This window comes from Peromyscus leucopus, chromosome 7, assembly GCF_004664715.2.
Source record: "Peromyscus leucopus breed LL Stock chromosome 7, UCI_PerLeu_2.1, whole genome shotgun sequence".
Classification (NCBI taxonomy): Eukaryota; Metazoa; Chordata; class Mammalia; order Rodentia; family Cricetidae; genus Peromyscus; species Peromyscus leucopus.
Window position 1 is genome coordinate 7164641 of NC_051069.1, and position 27904 is coordinate 7192544.

General features: G+C 52.6%; 1 protein-coding gene across 1 annotated transcript; it reads left to right on the forward strand.

Moving 5' to 3' along the window:
* Positions 1–347: 347 nt before the first annotated feature.
* Plekho2 (pleckstrin homology domain containing O2) lies at positions 348–26310 on the forward strand. The gene is given in 9 exon segments (XM_028864500.2): positions 348–478; positions 6782–6931; positions 14958–15073; positions 17228–17399; positions 19814–19918; positions 21834–21932; positions 23524–23638; positions 23641–24131; positions 24134–26310. Coding segments are annotated over 9 exon segments (1668 nt in total). The 5' UTR covers positions 348–466; the 3' UTR covers positions 24542–26310.
* Positions 26311–27904: the final 1594 nt, after the last annotated feature.

Sequence of the window (27904 nt, forward strand, 5' to 3'; positions counted from 1 at the left end):
TGCATCCCTCGCCTCCGCCTCTGGGCCGGAAGCCCCCTCCCCCTCCGTATCCCCCACCTCCCCAGCCTGTACCCCCTCCCAGTCCCTCTCCCGGCTTGGGTCCGGGAAACCTCTCTCCGCCCTCTTCCTGCTACTTCAGCTCCGCCCGAGTTCTTCCGTCCATTCCCGGAGCACAGGACCAGCCCCTCCCAGGATCCTCCCCGGCCCCGCCCCTGCACCCCCACCCGGCCACGCTCCTCACTGCGCTGCTGCAGGCGCGGGCTGGGGGCCGCTGCACCCCACCCCGCCCCCCCGGCCCCGGAAGCCCCCCCGCCCCGGCCCCGCCCCCGAAGTTTCTTGGGCCTCGGGCGGCCGGCGGGACAGTCGATAGCGAGCCGCCGCCCGGCTGCGCACAGATGGAGCAAGCGGAGCCCGCGCCGCGCGGGCAGCACTGAGCGCCTGAACGGCCGGACCTCACAGACTCGCCATGGAGGAGGAGGTGAGGGCTGGGCCAGACGGAGCAGGGTGCTGGACTGGGGTCCTGCCCGCCCTCCTTCCACCGGTCTCTGCACGCTCTTTCCCTTCCTTCCTTCAGGCAGAGAGCCTGGACCGACGGGGTAGGGGCGGGATGGGGGTCTCGTCGTCCTGCACCTCGCCGACAGCATCCTCGGTTATGTTTTGCGCTTTTCTCACCAACTGGAAACAGTGCCTGTCACGATTCCCACTGGATTGGCGGGGAGACTGAGGCTCTGGAGAGTTGGGTGACTTGCTGAAAGTAGATTGGGTTGTTGTGCCTGAATCCCGTTACACCCTTTCTTGGCGTTTCTCGCCTGCCAAGGCCAGGTCTCCTCCTAAGGGGTCAGACTGCTTACGTTTGTGTGCTAGGGGAGGAAAGTTCTTCGGGGTCCTGGGCGACTGTCTCAAGGAATGAGGCTGTAACGGAGCCTGGTGGCAGGACCGAAGAAATTGCTTTTGTCTTCCTTGTGTACATCTCTCAAGAGTCCCCACTGCTCTTGCCCTTGTCTATCTGAGGACCTTAGTTGAAGGGTCGGGTCAGCTAACTCTCCCAGAAGCAAGGGCTGGATTAGCAATGCCCCTTGAGCCTCACCGTCCCCGGCTCTTGCACCATTCCCGTTATATCCAAGGGTCCAGTCTACAGCAGTCACCTATAGCGTGCTCATGAAATGAGTAAAAAGAAAACTTTCTTGTCCTTTGAAGGGTGGGGAAGAAAGATGAAGCTTTCCCTCCCGGAGCCACCCTGCCAACTGGGGGTTGCCTTCAGTGAGCTCAGCTGCCTGTGTTCCTGTCAGTGTCCACTTGCGTATTTCCTGGAGCAGCAAGGCTCTGTTCCCTCCAGGCTAGACCCTGAGTTTGTGTGGGATGGTAGATAAGTCACTTCCCCTCCCAGTCTGTGTTTCCTCTTCTATAAAACATTAGGGCCTAGCCTCCTCCCCTAGACCTAACAGTATTTTGTGGTCCCTGAACTCAGAGTGGGTACAGGTAGGGGGCAAAGTCAGGCTAGTATGTTTTGCTATGGTTTCTCTGGCTCTCAGGGGTGGGGCTGCAGCCTGCCCCTCCGTTCCCCTCCTGCAGCCGGCTGTGTGCTCTCTGTCCAAGGCCCCTCCCCTGTTCCCAGAGGATGTGGGTCAGGATTACTCCATCTCCTGATCTGCTCTGGTCCCCAGTTAAAGGAAGTTCTCCTCGGGCTCCCTGGGCTCAGCACTGCCCTGTGCTCCCTCTGGTTCATAATCGCTAACATTGCTACTTTCTGACTCCCAGATACCAAGAACTCCTGACACATCCGACTCATTAAAGTCTTGCCCATGCTACTTCCTCTATCCAACCCCCAGGTCTCATCCACAGGGTCAGGGGCTCTCTGTGTCTGTTCTCTCTTTGGTACCCCTAACTCTTGTTGCTTCCTACTTAATGGTGTTCACTTGTTTCCCTGTGCCTCTGTGCCTCTTGATCATGGTCACTTACTCTGTCCTGACCTCAGGCCACCGTTTCACCTCACTTTCACATAGCTGTCTGCCATCCTCACGCTCAGCACTCCCTGGGTCCCAGGCACCCTGGGACCAAGCCTCCCGTGGCCTCTGTGTAGGATGCAGGATGGTGGTCCCTGTCAGGCTGAGGCTTGGAGAGGTGCTGGTCTGGGCTCTGGCCTCTGGCTGTCTGTGTTTTCTGGTCCTCATTTTCCCAACTGTAAAATGAGAAGGGAAGGGGAATCCAGAAATTTGATAATGTGTGTGCAAAAAGCTCTGGAAACCAAAAATATCAATGGAGGTGTTGTTGTTGTCCCTGGAGGAAGGTTGGAAACCTTAGCTCTAGGCCTCCCTGGTTCCGCCCCATTGCCCTCCCAAACTCATGCCTTTCCCTGGCTCCAGACTGCCCACCGGCCCTGACCCTTATTGAGACAGGCGTGTCCTGTCAAAGCACTGGTTTTGTGAGGCGGGCTAACCTCTTGCTCTTTCTGCGTGCTTTTCTTTCTGTGGTAAAAGGGTTGAGAATATGAAGTCTTTTAAAAAAAAATTGTTTTTATGTGTATGGGTGTTTTGCGTGCATACATGTCTATCAACTACTTGCATGCTTGTGCCTGTGGAGGCCAGAAGAGGACATCAGGTAGCCTGAAACTTGGAGTTACAGATGGTTGTGAGCTGCCATGTAGGTGCCAGGAATCGAACCCAGGTCCTCTGGAAGAGCAGCCAGTGCTCTTAACTTGGAGCATCCTCTCCAGAGCCACGAGAATGTCAAGTCTTTGATGCCTTTTTGCCTTTACTTCTCCACATACACCTGCCTTCTGAGAGAACTTCTGTACCAACCCCAGGCCCTCACCCCAGCAGAAGGCAAGGGTGGGGAAATCCCTCAGGGTAAGTGCCATGAGTTTCCCAACAGACAAGAGCTCCCTCAAGTAGGAGATAGCCACCCACCCGCCTAAAGCTCCCCGCACAGATTGTACACTGTCTTCATTAGCCTGGAAGATCCCTTAGGGCAGGGCCTGTATTTTTTTCCTCTCTCCATACGCTTCATTCTGAGGCTCTGATAGAGTAGGTCCTTAGTATTTTTTTTTTCTTTTGAGACAGGGTCTCACTATGTCGTCCTGGCTGGTGACCTAGTACTCCCTATATAAACCAGGCTGGCCTTGAACTCAGAGATCCTCCTGTCTTTGCCTCCTAAGTGCTGGGATTAAAGGCATGTGCCACCATGCTTGCCTTGGAGTGAAGCTTTTAGGATTTAGGCAGACTATCGTTGGGTTTACTTGAAGGGCAGAAGTCATCACAAGCTGCCCGTCACGTGCCGCGCCAACAAGGTTTCTTCTGCTGGCTTCTGTCTGTTGTAACTTGGTTGTAGCTTTTCATCTGTCTCTTTCCTACTCAGGGGCAAGGTACCCTGTCTCTTTTTTCTCCCTTGCTTTTTTAAAGAGTAACCCCGAGACACTCCCATGTCAGGCCTTGGGAGCCAAGCTGGTGCCATGGGGTTATCAGACGCTGCTTGCAGTAGACAGGAGAAGGCCTGCTGAGGATGGCTGGGAGGGGAACAGAAGCAGTGGTCAGCTGGTCAAGAAGAAGAGAGGAGCTGGAGAGCCTGGGCCGAGCAAGACAAAACCTCCCCTGTGAACCCTGCCAAGGGGAGGGCGCCATGTTAAAACTTACTGGGGTGTAGCCAGACCCCTGGTGGGAGGAGGTCTAAGGGGCCGGGAGGGAGTGCGGTGGAGGGTGGAGGCAAGTAGGACCCTGGCGATTAGCCAGGCCTCCCGTAGGATAGCTGGGCTTTGCTTCACACCATCTGCAAACCCTCAACTGTCCCCTCCCCTAACCCAACATCCCCTCCTGCCCAGTCCATCCTGGTCCCACCCATCCTCACAGACCTTGGACTAGCTTCCGTAGCTAATCTCGTCTTGGTATTCACTAGGCACTGGTGTGCACACGCAGTCCAGAGGTGACAGCGACCAAGGCGCAGGTTCCAGCCTTTGGCCTCCAGAGCTTCCAACTGATATGTGAAGTTTCACATGTCAGGCGGTGGAGGTGGCAGGTGGGGGAGACCCCAGGGGCGTGAGATTCCCTTTACAAACCCGTGGGTGGTGGGTTGCACTCCCTGCAGTCAGAAGATAAACTTGGAGCTTGGAGATGCGATCAGCAGCTTCGATTTCCACAGTCCCCCACCACCTTGTTCAGGAGACTTGGAGAGCTCCGGGCCTAGGAGGTGCCCATCAGCGCTGGCGTGCTGATAGAAGTGTGCACGCATGCCACGTGGGCACAGGGATTCCTGTTCTGTAGTTCTTCTCTTCCAGCCCTGGACCTTGTTGCAGCCTGCCTGGGTCACTGAGAGACTCAGGTCCCTGGGCATCCCCCAGCCTGCGAGAGCCTAGCAAATGGCGTGGTATCAGCAGTGGCTAGGGAGAGGCAGCTGGGTACATGATTGAATGGGAGAACCTCCCTGTTATTGTCGAAGAGCCCTGCAGTCTCTTTCCTCTTCCCCTGGCAGGGGAGCTCATAACTGTCAGCCTCCTCACTTCCTCATTCCTGCATCGGGGAAGATCATCTGGAACCAGCCCACTTCCCCATTTCTCTGCCATCCACAAGTTAGAAGACCAGAAGGGATAGCCCACATTCCTGGAGATGTGGGGCCAGCAGATATAGCTCAGCCCTGGTTCTAAATTGAGAACCGGATCTGGAGGGAAGGTCCCTGAGACTCCAAGTGCGGCAGGCAGTGATGGGCAGTGACAAGAGTAACAGGAGTGACAGCTGCCAATCACCAAGGTTTCCTAGGATATGTGCCTTATTTTTGTTCAGTAACAGACGTGTATCAAGCCCTCCACTGTGTGCCAGGCACTGTCTAGGCAGCAGTCTGGGGACATCAGTGAACAAAACAAACCCCCCCCATGGAGTCCTATTTCTAGATTGACCTTGGTCAAAAGGCAGAAAAGCAAGATGGATTCCTATTCCTACAGGAACTGTTAGCCAGCCTCTCAGTTCCCCAGGTGAACAAACGGAGACGCAGAAAGAGGTGGCGTCGTTTGCTCCACCTCTTTCTGGTCTGCGTGGCGTGGGCTCCAAAGCCCATGTTCCCAGTAAAGCAGAGCGTGTGGGGTTCCAGGAGGGAGAAGGGCCATAGTGACAAGCAGGCTGGAGCCTCTCTGCCATAACACAGAAGCCAGGCCCTGCCCAGCTCCTGACAGCGCACCACACTTATATCTGCCTGGGCTTGTCCTTCCAAAGACATCTGTGGCCACAGGGTATCTCTGGGGAGAGGCGTGCCTTTAAATGGGGCCCCTTTTTGGAGCTCTATGTAAATTACAGCGTAGTTGAAATTAGTCGGTGTTGATTTCCTTCTAGTATCCTCTAGATTCTGATGCCCCATTGACTACCCTCTTTCCCCCTCAGTACCCCAGCTACCTCTCAGTTCAGCACAGTTGTTAGCAAATAGGGTATATTTAAATTTTTATTTTTACAGATAGAACCTCAGCTTCCATTAGGTATCAAAGGAGAAGATTAAGTGTTTCGGACCGAGAGGTGAATCTGACCCCATCGGGTAGGCATGTAGACATGTATGTACCTATGTACCCAGCACCCAGCCATCCGAACAGGTTGTGGGTGGGGCATTAGATGTGAGTGACAGACCCTGAGGCTGCCATGTCCCTACCTTCTACAGAATGATTTGAACTTAATCCCTATACCAGCCTGTGATCGAAGAGACGATTCCCGGAGTCCTCATCAGAGGAAGTAGCCACCCCACAATCCTACCCTGGCATGGGGAGGAGGGCTAGGGAGTCCCCTGCCTCAGGACAGGAAGCTGGATTGGATTCTCTAGAAAGTCAGGAAGGTATATGTAGAGAGAGATTTCTTTACACTGCCTGGTCCCTCTTGCCCTTCCAGGCCTGGCTTAATCAGCCTCTATTTCAGGAGGTCTTTCTGGGCCACCAGGTCCCAGTGTCCTCTTACACACCAGTGCCTACTTGTGAACTTTTCTTTTTTCATTGCATTTGTGTGTGTGTGTGTGTATGTGTGTGTGTGTGCACACGTGTGTGTGCATGCACGTGTGTGTGTATGCGTGTGTGTGTGTGTGTGTGTGTGTATGTGTGTGTATGTGTGTGTGTATGTGTGTGTGTGTGTGTGTATGTGTGTGTGTGTATGTGTGTGTGTGTGTGTGTGTGTGTGTGTGTGTGTGTGTGTGCACGTGCATATGGAGATCAGAAGGTTGGCTCTCTTCTTCCACCGTGTGGGTTCTGGGGATGGAACTCAGGTTTGGTGGCAATTACCTAACTCACTGAGGTGTCTCACCTGTCCCTTCATGGCACTTTGCATAGTTAACGTGCACGTTTCTGGGCATTTGCTTGCTTAGCTGCTCCATCTCCCCACCGAGTACGCCACGAAGCAGATTATGTTGCCTTTGTTCTCTCTCCTGTGACGTGTGACATTATATGGGCTCAACGCATTTGCTCGCCAGTTTCATAAACACCAGAGTGGGGAGAAAATGAGTTCAGAGAGACCTGCTTTGAATCTTGGTTTGGTCTAGCTACACAACCTGAATTTCAGTTTGCCGTGACTTGCGGCTAACAGGGCCGCCATCTTGGAGAGCAATTGTAAAGGTTAGGCGAAACTATGTGTGAAGTGCACACCGTGGCTCGTGTATAAGGTGGTGGCTGTTACTGTTGCTGTTTCTTTCTGGTATCTGCTGTGAGGGTTCCTGAGGAAACTTCACGTAGGATGAGGTACCCAACAAGGGATGCATCCCCTGTGTGGTCTGTGGACCATATGGCTTCATGGCAACAGCCCTCATGGTGTGCCCCGGTGCTGTCTTTCAGAGTGTGAAGGAGGGGAGTGAGAAGCCTCGTGAAGCTCGGACTGCAGACAAGGCTGGCTGGATCAAGAAGAGCAGTGGGGGGCTCCTGGGCTTATGGAAAGACCGCTACCTGCTCCTCTGCCAAGCCCAGCTGCTGGTCTGTGAGAATGAGGTGAGGACTTGCAGCTGGAAGATTTGCTCCAGTTCTGTTTTTGTTTCTCTTTCTTTCTTTCTTTTTTTTTTTGTTTTTTGTTTTGTTTTTTGGTTTTTTGGTTTTGTTTTTTGCTTTTTGTTTTTTTTTAGACAGGGTTTCTCTGTGTAGCTTTGCGCCTCTCCTAGAACTCACTCTGTAACCCAGGCTGGCCTTGAACTAACCAAGATCCGCCTGCCTCTGCCTCCCGAGTGCTGGGATTAAAAGCGTGTGCCACCACCATCCAGCTGAAAAATTTAAAAGTGTTAAATATATAATAAGAGTGGTAGTTATGCCTTTAATCCCAGCACTCACTGAGGCAGGAGGATATCTGTGAGTTGGAGGACAGCCTGGTCTAATTAGTGAGTTCCAGGATAGTCAGGACTACATAGACACTGTCCCAAAAACAACAATAACAAAGAAACAAATAAAACGTTAAATACTGCTTGCCATCTTCAACAACAGACGTAGGCCTGAAGGGGTTTCCAGTTGGAATTGGTACTAGAAACTTCCACTGAGGCTTGGAATCCTTTATCAGACTTTGTAACTGCCAGGCTGTTGCACACTGTCTTCTCCAACACTGAACTAACAGTTGATACTTATTAAAGATTTATTTATTCTGTATACAAATATATGTGCACAACACATGTGTATGCATAAGTATTCGTCTGTGGGCTTGTATATGCCAAGGCACATGTATGGAGGTTGGAAGACAGCCTTGAGTGACAGTTCTCACCTCTATCTTGTTTGAGCGAGAGTGTCTCTTGTCTGTATACTTGAGGCTAGCTGGACCACAGGCCTCCTGGGGATTTTCCTGTCTCTGTTTCCCATCTCACGGCAGAAATGTTGGGGTTACACTTAGACTCTCGTCCCCTTCCTAGGCTTAGGATTTGGACCACCAGGAATACTAAAATTGACAGCCTATAATCCCAGTGAGACAGGAGGATTGCCCTGAATTTGAGGTCAGTCTAGACTATAGTGTGAGATCCTGTCTCAAAACAGAAGCTAAAATTATTAATGAAGGAAGCATCAGAAATGCTGTTATATGAAGAGTTGGAGGAAAGGTGGTTACCAGAGGGCTGGTCACTAAGAATGGGGTCACACTGTGTGCCCTCATGGACAGAATCTATGAAGAGGGAAGGAAGGAGCTTGCATCTCCCGTCAGCCTCTCTCAGCTCCTTTAAGCAGCTTCCAGAATCCCTAAGTGCCCTGGGCCAAGGAAGCCCAAGTAACCTGATCTAAGGGTTTCAAGGAGTTGCCTTTGAAAAGCGCCTTGCCAGCCGGGTGGTGGTGGTGGTGGTGGTGGTGGTGGTGGTGGTGGTGGTGCACGCCTTTAATCCCAGCACTCGGGAGCAGAGGCAGGTGAATCTCTGAGTTCTAGGCCAACCTGGTCTACAGAGTGAGTTCTAGGTCAGCCAAGGCTAAACAGAGAAACCCTGTCTCAGAAAGAGAGAAAAGGAAAGGAAAAGCACCTTGCCTGTCCTGTCCTGCTGAGTCCCCAGGAGTCTGGATGACGGGGAAGCTGTGGGAGAGAACAGTAAGGAATGACGATGAACAGACAGCCTCCCAGATGTTCTGTACTTACCAAATTAGGATGTGCCACAGCTGGGAAAGTGCAGACTAGGGATATTTTTATTAGAAAAAGAAAAGGGGGAGGAGGGCTGATATGTTTTTTCCAGTGCCAGCTGCTGCAGGAGTTGAATGATAGGCTCTCAGCTGTCAGCCCATCAGGCACTGCCATACTTGCCCTAGACTGCCTCTCCACATCTGGCCACAGCTGGGAAGCAGGGAGGGTTTCACATTCCCTAAATGTGAAAAATCCAAATCACACTTTAAAAAAAAAAGAATCACTATTAAAAACTCACATGTAATTCCAAGAACTTAGCACCCAGGGATGGAGCTTGGCTCGGGAGAAGGGATTGAGAAATGCTTATTAGTTCAATTCCTCTTTCTGATGTAAGGAACCAGGCGAGTGTGGACGGCTCTTGGCTGTTTCTCTGCTGTCAGAGGCTGATGTTCCAAAACTGTTGCCCCCGCCCAGTGCCTCCTGCTTTATCCTTTCCTCTGAACGGCAGAAGGTCCTGGATGATTCAGCACTTCGGGTGTAGAGGAGTTGGCCCAAGCCAGGCAGCGTTGGGGAGCTGGGTGGTGAAGACGACTGAATTTGTTCCTAAGAATAGGGGACATTTGGGCCAGAAGTTGTCCACTGGGGAGGCCTGGGGAGGTGTGGGTGTGGTGGTGCTGCTGGTGCTTCTCCTGGATGCACAGGAAGACTTTGGAGGTCTTACTCTAGGCTGGGCACCATTCTGGCAAACGGATTCCTCACCCTCCCACCCCCCACCCCACCCCACCCCACCCCCGTGTGTTTGGTTTTGTATTTTTTTTTTTTTTTGGAGCTGAGGATTGAACCCAGGGCCTTGTGCTTGCTAGGCAAGTGCTCTACCACTGAGCTAAATCCCCAACTCCGTAAGGGCTATGCACAAAGAATGTATGTATGTATGTATGTATGTATGTATTTATTTATTATTATTATTATTATTATTATTATTATTATTATTATTATTATTATTGGTTTTTTGAATCAGGGTTTCTCTGTTTAGCTTTGCACCTTTCCTGGAACTCACTTTGTAGACCAGGCTGGCCTCAAACTCACAGAGATTTGCACCTTTCCTGGAACTTACTTTGTAGACCAGGCTGACCTCGAACTCAGAGATCCTCCTGCCTCTGCCTCCCAAGTGCTGGGCTGGGATTAAAGGCGTGTGCCACCACTGCCCGGCGCGCCTGTGTGTGTGTGTGTGTGTGTGTGTGTGTGTGTGTGTGTGTGTGTGTGAGAGAGAGAGAGAGAGAGAGAGAGAGAGAGAGAGAGAGAGAGACCCCGACAGGCCTTGAAGGAGAGAAGGGACCCCCTCAGGTTGTCAGCCATTAAGCCATTATGCCTGGTTTGTGTGATGCTGAGGGGAAACCCAGGGCTTTGTGTATTCGAGGCAAGGGCTCTAGCCCCTGAGCTATAGCTGCAGGCCCTGTATTCCTCCTCGGAGAACTGCTTCATGTGGACAGAACACGGGAGAACCATGCTCCTCTCGTCAAGGCTCAGTGTTCCCGGCATCTGGCGTGGTACTTGGCGGGCGCTTTACAGATGTTTGCAACTCCCCCTCCCCAGTAGTGGGTAAGACACAAGAGCACGGAAGTCTGGAGGACCATGGCAGGGTAGCATCCCAGAATAGAAGCATTTTTCTGGTCATATGCTTCATGGAAGAACCTGGACAGGATGGAGGATCAGTGGTTAAAAAGAGATGTGTGGAAGAAAAAGAGGGAAGTGGCACCTGATGGAACCTGGACAGAGAGATCAGGCGCCCCGGCCATCCAGTCTTTTAACCCCTGAAAGGCTGAAGAGAAAACAGGTCACTGGTTAGCTACCTTATCCATATAGCCATCTGCCTTGAAAAGTACTGAGGTCTGAGCCTCACCCCTAACGTTGATATGAGATGTTATCTGGGTGTGGGGGGGCTCTTATAAAAGTCCTTTTGCCTTATTTGTTTATTTACTTACTTGTGGGGTGGAGGGACGTGTGCCATACTGTTACTGTGGCAATCAGAGGACAACGTGAGGGAGTACCTCTCTCCTTCCACCGTGTGGCTTCTGGGGATTGAACTCAGGCTATCAAATTTGGCAGTAAGAATATTTACCTACTTACTGTCTTACTTAGGGTTTCTATTGCTGTGATGAAACACCATGACCAAAAAGCAAGTTGGGGAGGAGAGGATTTATTAGGCTTACACTTCAGTATTGCTGTTCACGATGGAAGGAAGTCAGGACAGGAACTCAAACAGGGCAGGATCCTGGATGCAGAGGCCATGGAGGGGTGCTGCTTACTGCCTTGCTTCCCATGGCTTGCTCAGCCCACCTTCTTATAGAACCCAGGACCAGCATCCCGGGGATGGCACCACCCATCATGGACTGGGCCCTCCCCCAGTGATCACTAAATGAGAAAATGCTGTACTGCTGAATCTCAAGGAGGCGTTTCCTCAGCTGAGGCTCCTTCCTCTCTGACTCTAGCTTGTGTCAAGTTCACACACAAAACCACCCAGTACACCTACTCAGCCATCTTGCTGGCTCTCTGTTTTTCTTTTTAATTTTTATATATTTGATTATATATATATAGCTATCTATAGCTATCTATATCTATATACACACCCCACACATTATTTTACTGTGATCATACCCCCCTCCCCCAGTAATCTATGTATCGCCCTCCAACTCTGTTGAACTTTCTTCCTAACAAGTCCCTCATTTAGTTCCATATTTGGTTGAAGTGTTTTTTGGTTTTGTTATAATTCAAGATCTCAGTGTATAGCACTAGCTGGCTTGGAACTCAGTGTGTAGACCAGGCTGGCCTCAAACTCAGAGATCCTCCTGTCTCTGCCTCTCTCAAGTGATGGGATTAAAGGTGTGTGCCACCATACCCAGTATGTTTTGTGTGTGTGTGTGTGTGTGTGTGTGTGTGTGTGTGTGTGTGTGTGTACGTACGTACATACGTACGTATGTTTGCACCCCACAACCTTTAACTAGGGTTGCTTACATGGCCATAAGTAGGGGGTTATGTACTTAAGCAAGGGTATGTTAACAGTGATTACGCCACCAGGAATATGACTTCTTTCTCAGCAATCATTGACTGCCCTAGCTCCTCGGGGTTGGGTGGGGCCTCATGATCCCCTCCCCATCCATGACAGAATGTTGATGGGCCTAGTCTTGTGAGAATGGTGTGCAGGTAGCCACCGCTGCTGGGAATTCATGGTTGCAACAGTGTATCATGTCCAGGAGGCAGCGTTTCACAGCTCTCCTTCCCATCCACTGGCTCTTACATTCTTTCCACCCACACTTCCGTGATGTTCTCTGATCCTTAAGGGATTGATGTAGATGTCCTGTTTAGAGTTGAACACTCAGCAGTTATTCTCAACACTCTGATCAGTTCTGACTCTCTGCATTAACGTTCGCCACTGTAAACAGAAATTCTCTGACCAAGGCTGAGAGCAACACTAATCTGTGCATTATAGACATATATGTAAAAGGCAGTTTGACAATGTGTGCATTTAAGAAAACAATTCCATGTTGGGGAAGTCCAAGTTTCCAGCTTGGACTTCCCCAACATGGTCTTTGACCAGGTGTTTTTTATTTTATTTTATTTTTTGTTGTTATTGTTGTTTTAAGATTCATCTTTCAAGGCAGTGGTGGTACACACCTTAAGCCCTAGCACTCAGGAGACAGAGGCAGGCAGATCCCTGAGTTCCAGGCCAGCCTGATCTACAGAGGGAGTTTCAGGACAGCCAGGGCTACACAGAGAAACCCAGTCTCCAAAAAAAATATTATTTTATGTGCTTGAATGTTTTGCCTACATGTATATATGTGCATCACATTCATGCCTAGTGTCTATGGAGGTCAGAAGAAAAGTCATCAGATCTTCCCCTAGAACTGGAATTATGGATGGTTATGAAACACCACGAGGATGTGGGAAATGAACCCAGGTTCTCTGCAAGAGCAACAGTTGTTCTTAACCTCTGAGCCATCTCTCCAGACCATGACAGGTTTAATAAGAGCAGATAAGAATTCTGTTCTGTGGAGCAGGCCTCAGAAAGAAGTTGGTTATACCCGTAACAGCTGTGACATTATTGCATCAGTGAGCACATCTTGCCTGGCAGATTGACTTGTATTTGCAGGCTTTTAGCTGGAAAAGACCACTGATGACCGTTTTCTCCCAGCAGTCTAACACCTTCCAGTGCTATGGAAGCTAGCCAGCTGGGAGGCAGCCTACTGCTCAGTTCCCTGATTTCCCTGTACTGCAGCCACAGTGTGTGGTGTCTCTAGCAGGTTTAGATGTTATTAAAAGCCTCAAGGCTGCTAAGATTGAATATGTCTGGCATATGGTTCTCAGGGGTTTACTTACACCAGGGTCACCTGGAGTGATAGTTAAAATTCACGTTGTCCCCAGCACTTGGGAAGCAGAGCCAGCCTGGTCTACAGAGTGAGTTCCAGGACAGCCAGGGCTGCGCAGAGAAACCCTGTCTTGAAAAACAAAACAAACAGTTCACATTTTCAGGCCCATGCTCCCGAAGTTTATGATTGGGTCAGAAGGTGCCCACAAAGTTGCATTTCTAGCAACTTACCAAGTGGCATTAATGCACTGGATGGCGCTTGTGTAGATGTTTGCGTGGCCCTGGCGGTAAGTGACGGGGACCTCAGAGGCCTGAGAGCACTAGATCCTACACTGGAGGGCCACTGGCACAGAGCAGCCAATTAAGAAGCATCGATCAAGCCGGGCAGTGGTGGCGCACGTCTTTAACTTCAGTACTCGGGAGGCAAAGGCAGGAAGATCTCTGTGAGTTCGAGGCCAGCCTGATCTACAAATGGATGTCCAGGACAGTCAGGTTTATACAGAGAAACCCTGTCTCATGTGTGCGGTGTACACTTTCAATTTCCATTGCTTAGGAGGCAGAGACAGGTGGATTTCTGTGAGTTTGAGGCCAGCTTGGTCTACATAGCAAACTCCAGGCTGTCCGGGGTCACACACACACACACACACACACACACACACACACACACACACACACGGCCTGCTTCTGCTTCCCAGGAAGTTGTACCAACTGGGTCACCTCCAGAAGAGGAACCAGTTGACCACTGTTAAGGGAGAGCTTATTCTAAGCAGCTTGCCCGAGAGGTATCCTATGCCCCAAACCTTTCTAGTGTTGGGGCTGGCAGGCAGGAAGTTCAGAGGGCAGCCTGGTATTGTGTGACAAAAATCTTCCTGGGGAGACAAAACACACTCATCTACCCACCCCAGACAGGGAACCCACAACAGACCAGAGTACGGACACCACCGAAGTCCAGCTTGGAGAACCAGTGAGTTTTCTTGGGGTGACTTACGGAACATGGGTAAGAGGTTTCTTACAGAAGCAGAAACGACTCACAGACAGCTGCATCACCAAAGGCCACCCAGCATGGGTGACAGCCCACAAGAGCTGGGAACTTGGAACCCACTGCACGGCAGGCAGCGTAACAGGTCGGAGAGTGTCCTCCTCAGGCGCCTCAGTTGGTCTAAACCTCTTCCAGGTAGCCTTTCTTTGCAGCTCAGCTTGTCTGAGTCCTTGCAGCTGGGCTCTGCTTACCGTGGCAGGGAAGGGGCCTACTGAACCTGGTCATTTTCAGGGAGTTCTTGAAGCTTTGTTGTTGTTGTTGTTATTTACCTCACTGCTTAAGGAGCTGCCCTGAAGGATGGAAGGTTTTGGTCTTGGCGGTGACTGTCACAGGACAACTAGCCAGTGGTGGAGACCAGGCATTGCTTGGCCACTGGCCTACACAGTGATGAAGCTGGAGTGGTAGTCGGGTGGAGGTGGGGGGATGTCCTTAATGCTCTTCTCTCTGTTGTGTGCGGCCTTCAGCCTGGGGTGAGGGGCCCCTCTGCCTAGCTAGCTGTCCGGATGGGGAGATGTCAAGTGAGGGAGCTGGACGACTCCAGATCACGGGGCTGAAGGCAGGGTGTGTGAGCCCACGTCTGTCTGGTTCATGCTCTTCATGGGAAGCTCTTAGCATGTTTCAGGTCATCCTGGATTCTTCTAGGCTTCCTCTTCTACAGCTCTCTGCCCGGCCACTGTGCCTGCACAGACCCCCAGGCATCCTCTGCCACTGTGCCTGCACAGACTACTAGGCATCCTTTTCTAAGCCTCCCTAGCTTCCCCTACATTTGCCTCTGGTTAGGCCCACTGGACCCAACCCTTAGGCACAAACCCACCCCTAACCGTGTATCTCACCCACTTCTTATCAGGGTGGTGAACACTGGACACCTGCCGCCGGCACACACTGGCACTGTTTCCTCGCTAGGGTCTGAATACCACATCTTGGTGATACGATGTTCTTGACGAGTAGAACCGGAGTCAGGCATGTGTATTCAGTGACTGAGGCTATTGGAGGATCTGACTCATCCGGCCACTTCTTTCGGCTCTCTCTCTCTCCCCAGGATGAGCAGAAATGTGTAGAGACCGTGGAACTCGGAAGCTATGAGAAGTGCCAGGACCTTCGTGCCGTCTTCAAGCGGAAGCACCGCTTTATCCTGCTGAGATCCCCGGGAACAAGGTAAGGGCGATCCTGAAGGCTGCCTCCCTCCCAGGCCAGGATCTGCCTGGGAAGATTAGTGTGGAGAAGAAGGCAGACTGGGCCCCTCCGGGCAGTCTGCAGGTTCCCTATTAGGTGGGCCGAGGCTTAAATCTAGCAGCATCCCCTGGTTGATGGGTGATGTGGTCTGTGCTGGAAATTCTCCCTTTCTCAGCCCTGAGACGACCGTTGCAGGCTGTAATTGGAAGCATGCACTGGAAGGCAGACCCTGAATTCTGGACGTAGGAGGCACAGGCTGAGAGAGGACAGCTATAGAGAAGTCCTCTACCCTGACCAGTCCTTCAGTGCCCCGACAGAGGCAGGAGCAGAGGCAAGAATATGGCTTCCTCTCCATCCTTCCCTCCAGGCTTCTCCTGGGCCCAGAGCTAGGAGGCCCGTGGCCCTGGCTTTTCCTCTTTTGTGGTTTGCTTTTTGGCCTGAGACTCTCTTCTTTAGGTACTACAGGTGAAGTTGGCTGTTTGTACCATTCACGTTTATTTTAAGGTTTGTTTTTCATTCGTGAGTGTCAGTGTTTGCCTGCATGTAAGCCTGTACACCACGCGCATGCCTGTACACCACGCGCATGCCTGTACACCACGCGCATGCCTGGTGCCAGGTTGTCAGCTCTCCTGGAACTGGAGTTATTGGCAGTTGTGAGCTACCAGGTGGGTACTGGGAATCGAACCCGGGTCCTCCGCAAGAACAGCTGGTGCTCTTCACCACGGAGCATCTCCTCAATCCGTCTACCACTTTTCCCTGGCGGGAAGTCTGCTGGGTATTGTTGACACATGTACAGGTTCATGGATGTCAGGAGGAAGATCAGATCTGAAGCCGGCCAAAGTGCACAGTGCTTCTCGCCAGCTGCTGCCACACCTCACCCTAACCTCTCCACATCCCGAGGAGCCTGTCAAAGCAAGGCCTCATCTCAGAAGCTGGGTGAGGGGAACAGGTCTAGTCGGGGCCAACTAGAACCATCCGGTTTCTCTCCCACTTTATCAGTTAGGATCCTAGTCTTCTGTGGTCCCTGACCCTGGAAGACATCACAGTGCTTTCCTCATTAGTCTGTTCTGCCCAAGAATGTATCACCAAGACAGGGGCAGGTTTATGGTGTCCTGAGGGTCAAGGCCAGGGCCCAAGTTCATTTGATAAGCCGTGGCTTAGGGTACTTGAGGACAAGAGAATGGTCTTTCAGGCCCTGTAAGCCTTTTCTTGGCCTAGAGACCTGCTGCCCTTCTGAGCAGGTGTGAAGTAGGCGTCTGTGTTTGAGAGGTGCAAAGTCCATAGTTCACAAAGGTCAGCGGCACCTTCCTCTGCTCACAAATGTGCGCTTCCCTATGTGCAAATACCACTTAGCAGCCCTGAGGTCATGGTGTGTGTGCGTGTGTCTTCTGTGGATGTGGGGTGACAGGAGACGTTGCCTCTTTATCCTTTGCCCATGTCACCTACTTTGCCGGCTAGTGGGATGCAGGGGTGAGGGTGGGGGGGGTGAGTGGAGTGGGAGGGTGTCTCCCAGCAGTGGGACTACGGACCCCTTCAGAGAAGCCTGTCTGTACAGCAGCCTCTCGGGCTTCTGTGGTAACAGCCTTCCTCCTGCCCCTTACCCTTCCAAGAGTTGAGTTGGTTCTGGGGGATGGGGAACCGGACAGTTTGGGAGATGGGCAGGAGCCAGTGGTGCAGGCCGGCTGGCTGTGGAGACGAAGATACAAGCAGGCTCCCGCTCCAGGGCCCTTGATCCTCATCATTCCACACTAGAGTGGGCCTCCCCAGAGGCCCTGCACGTCCTCCTGCTGTGCCTGCTTTTCCCATCGCCCTGGGTGTTCCCCAACTTCCTTGTGGCCTCTAGCTGGCCAGGAGGTCACGTGACCCTGGCTGTCTGGTCCTGAGGCTGCCTTTTTTTCCTCCCTAATCAAATAAACAAAGGCTCCAGTGTCTTGTGTGCCCCACTCCCCAGCCGCTTCATCCCCACGCCCCTGTCCATGAGGTCACAGACAGCGGCTGCCAGGAAGCAGGGTGGCCACTGCTGGGCCCTGCTGCCCTGCTGGTCGAGGCCAGCTTGGCCCTTTCCTCTTTCCGGCCTCCTCTTCCCCTCCCCCCCCCCTTTTCCTATCTGCCACTCTGCCCTTCCCCCTTCCCCAGGCCTTGGCTGCCTGTTCTGCAGCCATTCTTATTAGCATGGATTATTCTCCTGCTCCAGTCTGTGTTCTTAGAGCTTCTTCAGAGGGCTTGTGGCACGGAGCTGTGGCCTGAGCACACCAGGCGGAGCTCCTTGGTGTCCATTCCGATTGTCCCTATGACAGTCAACCCTGTGGTATGCGGAGCTCACTGAGTCAGGGTTACACGGTACTTTAGAGCCCCATGACACTGTGTTCTCTCGTCCCTGTGAGCCCCATTGGCCGGCACGATAGGTTTCCCCTGAGGCCATCTCTCTCCTAGGGAGCTAATACCCACCCTGCAGTCTGTGGCTGGTGGCCTGGGCCAGTGGGGAAAGGGGCAACTGAGTCCTAATAGTTCTGTTCTCCGCCCTCTGAGACCAGTTACTCGGCACCTGACTATTCCCTGTTCCACTCCTGCAGCTACTGACGTCCGTTGTGGGTTCCTCAACTCTGAGACGCCTGTCTGTTCCAGGGAGGGAGCCCCACAGACTCTGCACCCCTAACAGGTGCAGCAGCCGGGGTCAGAAGGGATGCCTAGACCCCTAGCACATCCCGGGATCGGGTGGCCGTTGGAACCCCGCGGGGTATGCCGTGTGGTCTCTCCCTGAGACCCTGCAGCCCTGAAGGCTGGGCTGAGAGGAGGTTGCCAAGGTGCCCTAGGGTTTCTGACTTAACTGCAGATCGGCTGCCAGGATCTAATTTAGCCTGGTCATGCAAATGAGCATTTGGCTGTGGCTGGCGTGGAGGGGGACCTAGGGTCCTGTGTGAGGAGGAGGTGGTACTGCCAGGAGGAAGTTATATAATGAGGATGCTGAGGGGGGCGGGCCCAGCGCACTGTGCTGTGGTGTTACATAACTGACTGGCAGAGGGGCAGGAGGTGCTATCTAATACCAGGGCGGGGGATGGGCAAGCTGGCCACAGCAACAGAGAACTAGGGCATCTTGAGGTCAGAGAGTAGGGCAGCCGCCCAGAAACGGGGTGAGGGAAGGAACCCAGGGCCGGTTCATTCATATATTGTCTCATTCACTCACTACTTAACTGAACACCTATTATGTGCCAGGCCTTAGTTTTGATGATGTTAAATTCCTTTAGCGTTGCTTTGTGGTAAACTGTGTTATCCCATTGTATGGATTGGAAAAGTAAGACTGCCCAGGTGAAGACTGGGGTGCTGTGTGCACCCATTCTGGCCAGCTGCAGATTTAGGTCCTTTGGTATTTTTTCCTTGAGACGATCTCAGGTATACAAGCTGGCCTTGAACCTCTAAATCTGCCTCTGCCTCTCCCTCCCAATGGCTGGGATCGCAGGCGTGCACAGCCACAGCTGGTTTGTGTGGTGCTAGGGATCGAAGCCAGCCATGGCTTGGTGCTTCCTGTTTAAACACTCCACCCATAGCTGAGCTGGACCCCCAGCTCTAGATCCATCTTTTTGAAACAGTTCTGTTGCAGGGAAGATGGCTCAGTGACAAAGTGCTGACCACGCTAACCTGTATACCAGAGTTCAGATCCCCAGTCCGCCTGTAAGAACCACTGTAACCCCAGTGCGCAGCAGGCAGAGACGCAGCATCCCTAAAGTAAGCAGGCTAGCCAGATCAGCCCAACTGGGAGCTCCGGGTTCCACAAGAGAGACCCTGCAGCCTGTACGGAAGACAGAGAGTCTTCTGTCTTCTCAACGCTAAAGGAAGACAAGATCAAGGAAGACAGTCGATCTTGGGCCTGTCATAACCTTGAACCTACACACACACACACACACACACACACACACACACACACACACGATCACACTTAACACATGTCAACATGCAGACACATTCATGCTCCAAAACACATGTGAGCATGCAGCACACACGCCATATACATGTACATATGAAAGAAAAATAAGAACTATGATGAAACAGAGATTTTTTTTTTTTTTAGACATGGTCTCACTATGTAGCCCCTGTCCCTGGCTGGTCTGGAACTCTATGTAGACCAGAATGGTTCAAACACATAGGGATCTGCCTGTACCTCTTGAGTGTTGGGATTGACGGCATGCACTATTATTCCTGACCAAAATTTCCTTAACTTTTGAGCGAACAGTTCAGACGCACTCATTTCACACTTACACGGTGGCGCCATCACCACCATCCTCCTTCAGAACTCTTTGAAAACTCATGGAACTGCAACCACATCCATTAAACACTGGCTCCCATTCTCTCTTCTTCCAGTCCCTCCCGGTCACCGCTCTATTTTCTGTCTCGAGTTTTGGTTTTTCTAGGTACCTCATAGCGGAAGCACTCCGTCTCTGGCTTGTACTTACTTCATGTAGCATGATTTTATTTATGTATCTTATCCCGAGACAGAGCCCAATGAAGCAGGACCGTATCAGAACCCTTTCTACAGGACGAGGCTGATTCCCTCCAAGCCTCTGGAAGCTGCCGACTGGAGGGGACCCCTCCCCCCACTTAAAGCCAATGTCAGAACTGCTCTGGGCCATTTAGGCTTCACTTTGGAATCTGGGTTGGGATGCTTCCTAAAGACCCCAAATGTGAGCCCTAAAAATATCTGCCATCCTCCCCACCTGTCTCTCACAGGTCAGTGACATCAAATTCCAGGCCCCCAGTGGGGAAGAAAAGGAATCCTGGATTAAAGCCCTCAATGAAGGGATCAACCGCGGGAAGAACAAGGCTTTTGATGAGGTATGGGGGTGTGGTCCTCTGGATGGTTCTTTGTTCTCTGACGCATCGGTTTAGGAGAAGACTGTGCCCACCTCACTCCAGACTACCCCCAGTTCTGTCATTGTTACACACACTGGGGCAGACTTCATTTAGTCTCCCAAAAGCCCTCCAAAGTGAGTGGTAGTGTCCAGTTTTGATCAGTGAAATCAAGGCATGAGTAAATTAGGTAGGTTTTTTTTTGTTTTTGTTTTTTTTTCCCTTTGAGACAGAATGTCAGCTTGTGCATTCTGGTTTTGAACTCACTATGTAGCCAAGGATGACCTTGAACTTCTGATTCTCCTGCCTCCACCTCCCAAATGCTAGGATTACAGGTGTGCCACCAAGCCTGGCTTTATGAAGTACTGGAGATTAAACCAGGACGTCCTGTATGCTAGACAAGTGCTCTCACCGCTGAGCCACATTGCCAGCCCTGAAGTCATTTGTTTTACGTTAAAAAGCACGTGGGCTGGGAGCATAATTGTGGGCATCTGCACAGGGTCTTGGGCTCAATCACCCGTATCGAAGGGGGAAGAAAAGAATGTAGGTAGTGGGTAGAATTTAACTGGCTGAACTGGCTGTATGTCCTTCCAACCCTATCTCAGTGGGTAAACAGTGGCAGCCCCAAGCCTGAGGACTGGGGGTGAGCTTAGAGCCCATGAGCACTCCCCCCCCTTTTTTTGAGACAGGGTTTCTCTGTGTAGCCCTGGCTGTCCTGTAACTTGCTCTATAGACCAGCCTGGCCTTCGACTCAGAGGTCTGCCTGCCTCTGCCTCCTGAGTGCTGGAACTAAAGGTGTGCGACACCACTGCCCAGCCCATGAGCTCCTTCTTCAGTTGGCGTACAAGCCTCAGCCGGGCAGGGTTTCCCTGTTTGTCTGCAATGACCTTCCATTCCTGAGGCTTCTGTGCTGTAGTGGTGGCTATGGTTATGATGGTTTAAAAGATCAGGCTTGTGCCAGGTGGTGGTGGCGGATCTCTGTGAGTTCGAGGCCAGCCTGGTCTACAGAACGAGTTGCAGAACAGCCAGGGCTACACAGAGAAACCCTGTCTTGGGGGAAAAAAAAGTCAAGCTTGGGGTCAAGATGTCCCGTGAGGCCAGGATCTCCTAGGAAGGATCTGTCTTTGATATCATGAGTCCTTAGCTGTTTGGGCTAAAATGTATTTTGAAAACAACTTGGATGGCAGAAGATGAGACTTGAGAGAAGCCTCCTTGCCCTGTCCCAGCCTGTGAGTCTTATGTGTTCACCCATGTCACCGTATCATGCTCAGCCTTGTCACTATATGGAAAAATGTTCCTATATGGGAGAAGGGATGGCGGGCCACATCATGGATGATAAAGTGGCCACAGAAGCCATGGCCTCGCGGGTCACTGGCAGTTCTGGCAGGTTCCATCTGTTCCTCAGTGGAGTAGGAGTCCCGCTTTCTCACAGGAACAGGCAGTTCTGGCATCCAGAGTCCAGTCCTCCCATGTTACATGCCCACCTTTTCCTGACTCAGAGAAGAGAGGCTACCTCACCCAGTCAGGTCCAGCCATAGGGGCCCTGCCCTTTCCCGGGCTGAGCTTGGGTTAGAAGAGTAAATGAGGTCAGGGCAAGTCTTTAATGCATGCTAGACACCAGAGGGTCATGATCTGGCATCCCCCTCCTGTACTGGACTGAGCTGGAGAGGCTAACTGCTGAGAATGAGAATGCTTCCCACTCAGCAGAGCGAACACCATGACAAGGCAGACACACAGCGCAAAGCAGAGGCGCACAGTGGGGAGACACATGGGGAGGGGCTGGCCCTGCCGAGTGAGGCTGTCCCGTGCAGGCCCCGACTCTGAGTCTGCGCAGTGAGTGTTTTCCTATCTTCCTTCCCAAGACCTGGCAGGGACTCACCTGCTTCTCACACCTTCCCAGGTGAAAGTAGACAAGACCTGTGCCCTCGAGCATGTGACACGGAACCGGGTACGTGGGGGCCAGCGGCGCCGGCCGCCAACAAGAATCCACCTAAAGGAGGTAAGGTCTTCCCTTGGCTTCAGTAAGCGGAGGTCAGCTGAGCCTGGGATTCCAGGTCCTTAGGGTGGTGATCAACGCTCGGGGCTAGCCTGGAGTTGGGGCTGGCTAAGTGGTGTGTGTTTAGGGAGGACAACAGAGATGTCTGGGCCCTTTTGCAGTCGGGGTTCACACAGTGGCCCGGGACGGAGGAAACAGGCTGGGGAAGCTGGTACCTGTGACCGATCGGCTTCCGGCAGGAAAGTTGGCCTGCTCCTATTGGCTGTGACCAGTGCCAGGAGTAGAATGACTCCCAGAGACTGGGGCAGGAGGGGTTGTGTTTGAAGATACAACAGCTTAAAATCCAACAGCACCAGCTTAGCTGATGGGCAGGAGTGAGGGACTCTGGTTGGAGGAATCGGTATGAGCTGAGGCACCAGGCCTGACAATGTAGGGTGTGCCGGGGGCCTCAGTTGGCTCGGGGATTAGGCTGGGAATGAAGGGGGAGGAATTACGGAGGCCTAGGATGCGGGAGTTGGGGATAGGATTGAAGAAATGTTCCAGAGATCAGTTTGAGATCCTTGGTAGGGAGGATTTGGGTTGAAAGGAGGAGAGATGAAGGGAGAGGGGTCCCGGGCTCTGTCAGGGCTTGAAGAGGAAGAGAAGGGGCTGATAATACACAGTGGGAAGCAAAAGATGTCACAGGCCCAGGTACAGGCAGTTGGGGAGAAGGGGAATCGATAAGGAGTACCCTCTAAAAGACTGTAGAACTGATGGGGAGAGGCTTTAAAGGCCAGGAAAAAAAATCCTCAGCAAATAAGACATTTAAGGGCCGCCAGCAATGGCTACCGCAGAAGAGAAGGCCTTTTAAAAAGAGAGGGCTGGTGGCCAGGACAGAGATCATCAAGAAGTGCTAGCCGAAGCAAGTGGACTTGGGTGACTTGGGCTTAGGATTTGGGGGCATCAATACAGGACCTGGCAGCCACAACAGCCAGGGAGGAACTGGGGAGAAAGTAAGTGGTCACACGTGCAGCATGTTCTCAAAGCGAAGGAATCGGTTTAGCCATAGGGTCCAGAGCTGCAGGGGCCCCCGAAGAGGGACCGTAGTCAGGAAGGACACAGGGTCCTTGGAAGGTTTGTTCTTGATGTGAGATAGCCTGTTCTTATCTGTCAGCTGAGAGAGAGGAGTCACAGAGAGAAACTGAAGAAGGACTAGCCAAGGGGAGGGTGTGGGGTAGGTTGAAATCCAGCCTTGGAGAAGAGACTGAGAATCTAGGAAGCGGCCTGCCTCAGTAGTGGTCCCAAGTGTTGGCCAGACCATGTGGTGAATGTAAAAGGGTGTGAGAGTCCCAGCCTGGACTCCACCCACCCTACCCCCATATCATTTGAGGGACCTTGGAAGGGGCTTCTGGCTCAGCCCTACTTCCTGACCTCTGAAGCTCCCTGGTAGGTTCCCATACTGTGAGGAAGGTCCCAGAATCAGGCCAAGTCAAGGGCTGAAAGACCGGATAGAGGTCTCTAGGCAAGCAGAAGTAGGTGAAGTAGGCAATGTGGGGAACCTGTGTTTGACCCAGTGGCCATCCAAGGTGACACCTGGATACCGTCCTCACACCAGGTAGCCAGTGCAGCTTCTGATGGGCTTTCGCGCCTGGACCTTGATGTCCCAGACAGTGGACCACCAGTATTTGCTCCTGTCGAGGAAGCCAGTGAAACCGAGCCCCACGAGCCACCCGGGCTCTCCTGCCTCCCGTCAAGCCTTCCCCAGGACCAGAGCCTTCCAGCGCTGCTGACGACACCGTGGAGACTCCTGCTGGAGAGAGAGCCCCGACCCCTGTCTCAACCAGCCCCGAGGCCAATCCTGAGAGTCAAGACCGTGCAGAGACTCCAGCCGAGGAGGACAGCGGCTTTAAGAGGCTCCCCAACAGCACATTGTCTGAGAAACTGAAGGTGAGCTGGGAGAACCCCAGCCCAGAGGAGCCTTCTGCTCTTGAGAGTGCACAGCCGCCCAAGGTGCCCTCTTCAGAGACTCCAGAGGCTGCCACCAGGGAGACCAAAAAGCCCCCTGCACCCCCTCCCAAGATCCTGTCGGAGAAGATGAAGGCCTGCATAAGTGGGGTGGATGCTTCTGGTCCACCCCAGAGGTCCGAGGCCCCCGAGACCACTGCCCCAGGCCCAACACAGGACTCTGTGAATGGCATGGATGACAATCCTGAGTCTGCCACGCCTCCGAGGCCACGGGCACCCCTGGAACCGCCCCAGAGGATGCAGCGGCGTCCCCAGCACGACCCTCCTGGGACTTGCCGTCACAGTTTCATCCTCGCTCCTCGTCCCTCGGGGACCTACTCAGAGACGGACCTCAGCATCCACAGCTGCCCAAGGAAAAGTTGTATCGGGCCCAGCTGGAAGTGAAGGTGGCCTCGAAACAGACCGAGCAGTTGTTGAACCAGGTGCTGGGCAGCGAGGCACAGCCCGTGTGTGCGGAGTCCTTGCTCAGCCAGGCTGTGGAGCAGCTGAGGCAGGCCACCCAGGTCCTGCAGGAGATGAGGGATTTGGGAGAGCTGAACCAAGAAACGCCTGGGCTGGTGCAGAAACGGAAGGAGCTGGTGACCCTCTACAGGAGAAGTGCACCCTAGGTGCCAAGCCCGAGGCACAAACTCACCTACCCCCGAGTCACTGCCCAGCCTTACTAAGAAATGAGCTACAGCTCAGGCTGTAGACGCACCATTGGGGACATCAAGTTTGGCCAGGACTTGAAGCTCCTGATGTCCTTTCTACCCTACCCTGGCGAGTGGTGCCAGGTCTCACCTAGGGCTCCCTGTCTGGCTCCCTGATCTGGCCTCTTCCAGGCTCTGGGCTTGGGATGGGGCACATACTCCTGTGGTCTGTGGGGTTGTTGCAAACTGCGCCAGGGCTTTGGCACTGTGCTTGGAGTTTCCGGGATGGTGTCATCTCTGTTCTCACCCCCAATAGTTTACATTCCTGACTTCTGTGGAGAGCACAGCTGAGCTGCCTGGGGCTCGCATCTCCTGGTCAGCAGGCAGTTTCCAGCCAGCCACGCCCACTTGGTATGGGTAGCTATAGGGGCCTTGGGGCCAGGCTGTTGGGTCGTCCATCCGTCAGCTGAGGGAAATCTGGCCCCTAGCTAGAGCCTAAAGATGGGTAAGCGTCTGGGTGAAGGAGCCATTTGCTCTGTGGCGTTTCCCTTCCTGTAAACTGCAGATCTTCTCTGGAGTGTCCTTTCCTCTTTGGAGAGCTGTGATTAGATGATCAGGCTTTCAGGGGAGAAGAGGATCTCTGGCCTCCTGGAGCAGACTCTGCTCCCAGGCCAGCTTCTGTCCATCTTTGCACATTCCTGAAGATGAAAACCCGAGAGTGGCCTGTGTTACCATCTGAAAAACCTGTATGTAATTATCATTAATCAACCTTTCGAGGCCTCTGCCCCACCCCGCCTTCTGTGCCTCCCAGATGGGATTTATCTGGGTCTCTATGATTGGACCGTTCACACCCACCCCCTTCCCTTCACATGCTGGAGTCTGTGACTAAACCCACCTATCAGGCCCCTGGTGGGCAGCCCCTCCTTGGCTTCCTAATGAGAGGAGCGTCTTCTCCCTCCCCTTCACCCTCCCTCCCCCATTGCCTCTGGCTGCGGGGGGGGGGGGGCTGCTCTGCAGACTCCAACCCACTGCAGCGGTCAGCAGGACTGAGGCTGGAGCCTGGGCTGGGGGCACTGGGGGAGGGGGCCCCCACATAGGCTCTGCCCTGAGGATTCTGCATGTGCACTTTTGTTTACTGGAAGAGAAAGGAGGGTCCCAGCAGCCAGTGGCCTCTCCACTCACCCTGCTCCCGGCCCGCCAGATGTGCCCACCGAGGCCTGCCCGCCCTGCAGGTTGGTGCCTTCACCCCTGTCCTGTCACTTTCTTGCCGTGGGGAGTCGACAGTGGCAGAGCGAACAGCAGTGTCTGGCTTGCGAGCCCCCCTCCCCCCCGCCCCCCCACTGTCAGCTGCAGACCACACTCCTTGGGCTCCTAGGCCAGCCTGCCTTTCCCTCTGTTTCCCCCCCGTACAAGAGCAAGAACGTCCTCAGGTGTCCAGTCCTGATCCCCTGCCATCTTCCCCTGGGAACAGTCATCGTCCGCAGCAGCAAGGGCAGCTGGACTTCTACCAAGTCCCCTGCTTCCAGGAATCAGAGCCCCAGTCTGTGCTGCCAAGTGACTAGCTGGGCAGGTAGTCTTGGGGCTGCCATCTTAACGACCGAATGCCGTTGGTTCTCATGCTGGAGCGGGGGCTCGGGGATGGGGACCGCACAGGACTGCCTCCCTGTCGCCATGGAAGGAGGCATCCAGCGTCTTCTGCTTATGAACCGTCTTTCTTGAAATTTGGCAATAAATCTCATTTTATGGAACTTCTCCGCCCCAAGCCTGTGTGTTGGTATGGGAGCTAGCACTGAGGCCAGCCCCCGGAGAACAGGGGCTTGTGGCAGGTGGTCAGTGGCAATACCAGCCTTCCGAACTCAGTTCTGAAGAGGTAGTTATCGTGCTTTTAAACATTTAAATATGTACTTTTTTAAAAAGTCAATCTAAGCTGGGTGGTGGTGGTGGTGGTGGTGGTGGTGGTGGTGGTGGTGGTGGTGGCGGCGGCGGCGGCGGCTCATGCCTTTAATCCCAGCACCCGGAAGGCAGAGGCAGGCAGGCGGATCTCTGTGAGTTCGAGGCCAGCCTGATCTACAAAGTGAGTTCTGGACAGCCAGGACTACACAGAGAAACCCTGTCTCACAAAAACAACAACAAAAAACCCCAAAATAGATGGATGGATGGATAGATAGATACTTTAAATAAATAAGTCAACCTATTCTCTTTTTGGAACATACAGTGATAACCACAGCAGACTTAAAGTCAGTATAATATAAAAGAAAGTTTTGTTATTTCTTTCTTTTGAGATGGGGTCTCACTCCGTAGCCCTGGCTGTCCTAGAACTCACTATATAGACCAGGCTGGCCTCGAACTCACAGAGATCTTCCTACTTCTGTCTCCCGAGTTCTGGGATTAAAGGTGTGCACCGTTACATCCAGTACTTATTTTATTTCACTTTTTTTTTTTTTTTTTGAGACAAAGTTCTACTGTGCAGCCTTGGTTGGCCACAAATTCACAACCATCCTCCTGCCTCAGCCCCAGAGTGGCGGAGTTATAAGTATCTGCCATGGTGCCTGGCTCTTCGTCATTTCTCTTTTTATTTCCCTTTAATTTGAAATATTTCCTCAGCATGTTTTTCTTTTTCATAAACATTGACTTTCCGTTGTTGTTTTTAAGATTTACTTTATGTACATTGGTGTTTTGCTTGTATGTGTGTCTATGGGAGTTTAGCAGACAGGTGTGCGCTGCCACATGGGTGCTGGGAATTGAACCTGGGTCCTCTGGAAGAGCAGCCAGTGCTCTTGACCGCTGAACCATCTCTCCAGCGCGTTTTATTTTCTTTTTATTTCAAATGGCCCATGCTGTCTTTAATCTTGTTATGGGATGAGAATGGTATGGAACTCTTGATTCTCCTGCCTCCACCCGCCACAAGCTGGGATTACAGGCAGACATCTTCCTCCACCCATTTATTCCCCAACCCTTTCTGGGTGTTGTTTTATTGTGTGTGCGCTCCTTCACCCCCAGACAGGGGGTCTCTGTTCTGCCTGGTTGTCCTGGAACTCCGAGATCCGCCCCCCACCTTTGCCTCCCAAGCACTAGGATTAAAATCGTGTACTACCTCACCCAGCTTTTTGTGTGTGTGTGTGTATGGTTTTGTTTTTTGTAGTTTGAAACAGAGTTTCACTATGTTATAGCCCTGGCTGACCTGGAACTGCCTATGTTGACCAGGCTAGCCTCAAACTCAGAGATCCACCCACCTCTTCATCTCCCTTTTCAATTTGAGACAGACAGGATCTTGATATAAAGCACAAACAGCCTTAAACTCAGTCCCCCAGCCTCAGCCTTTCCGTGTTCAGGATACACATA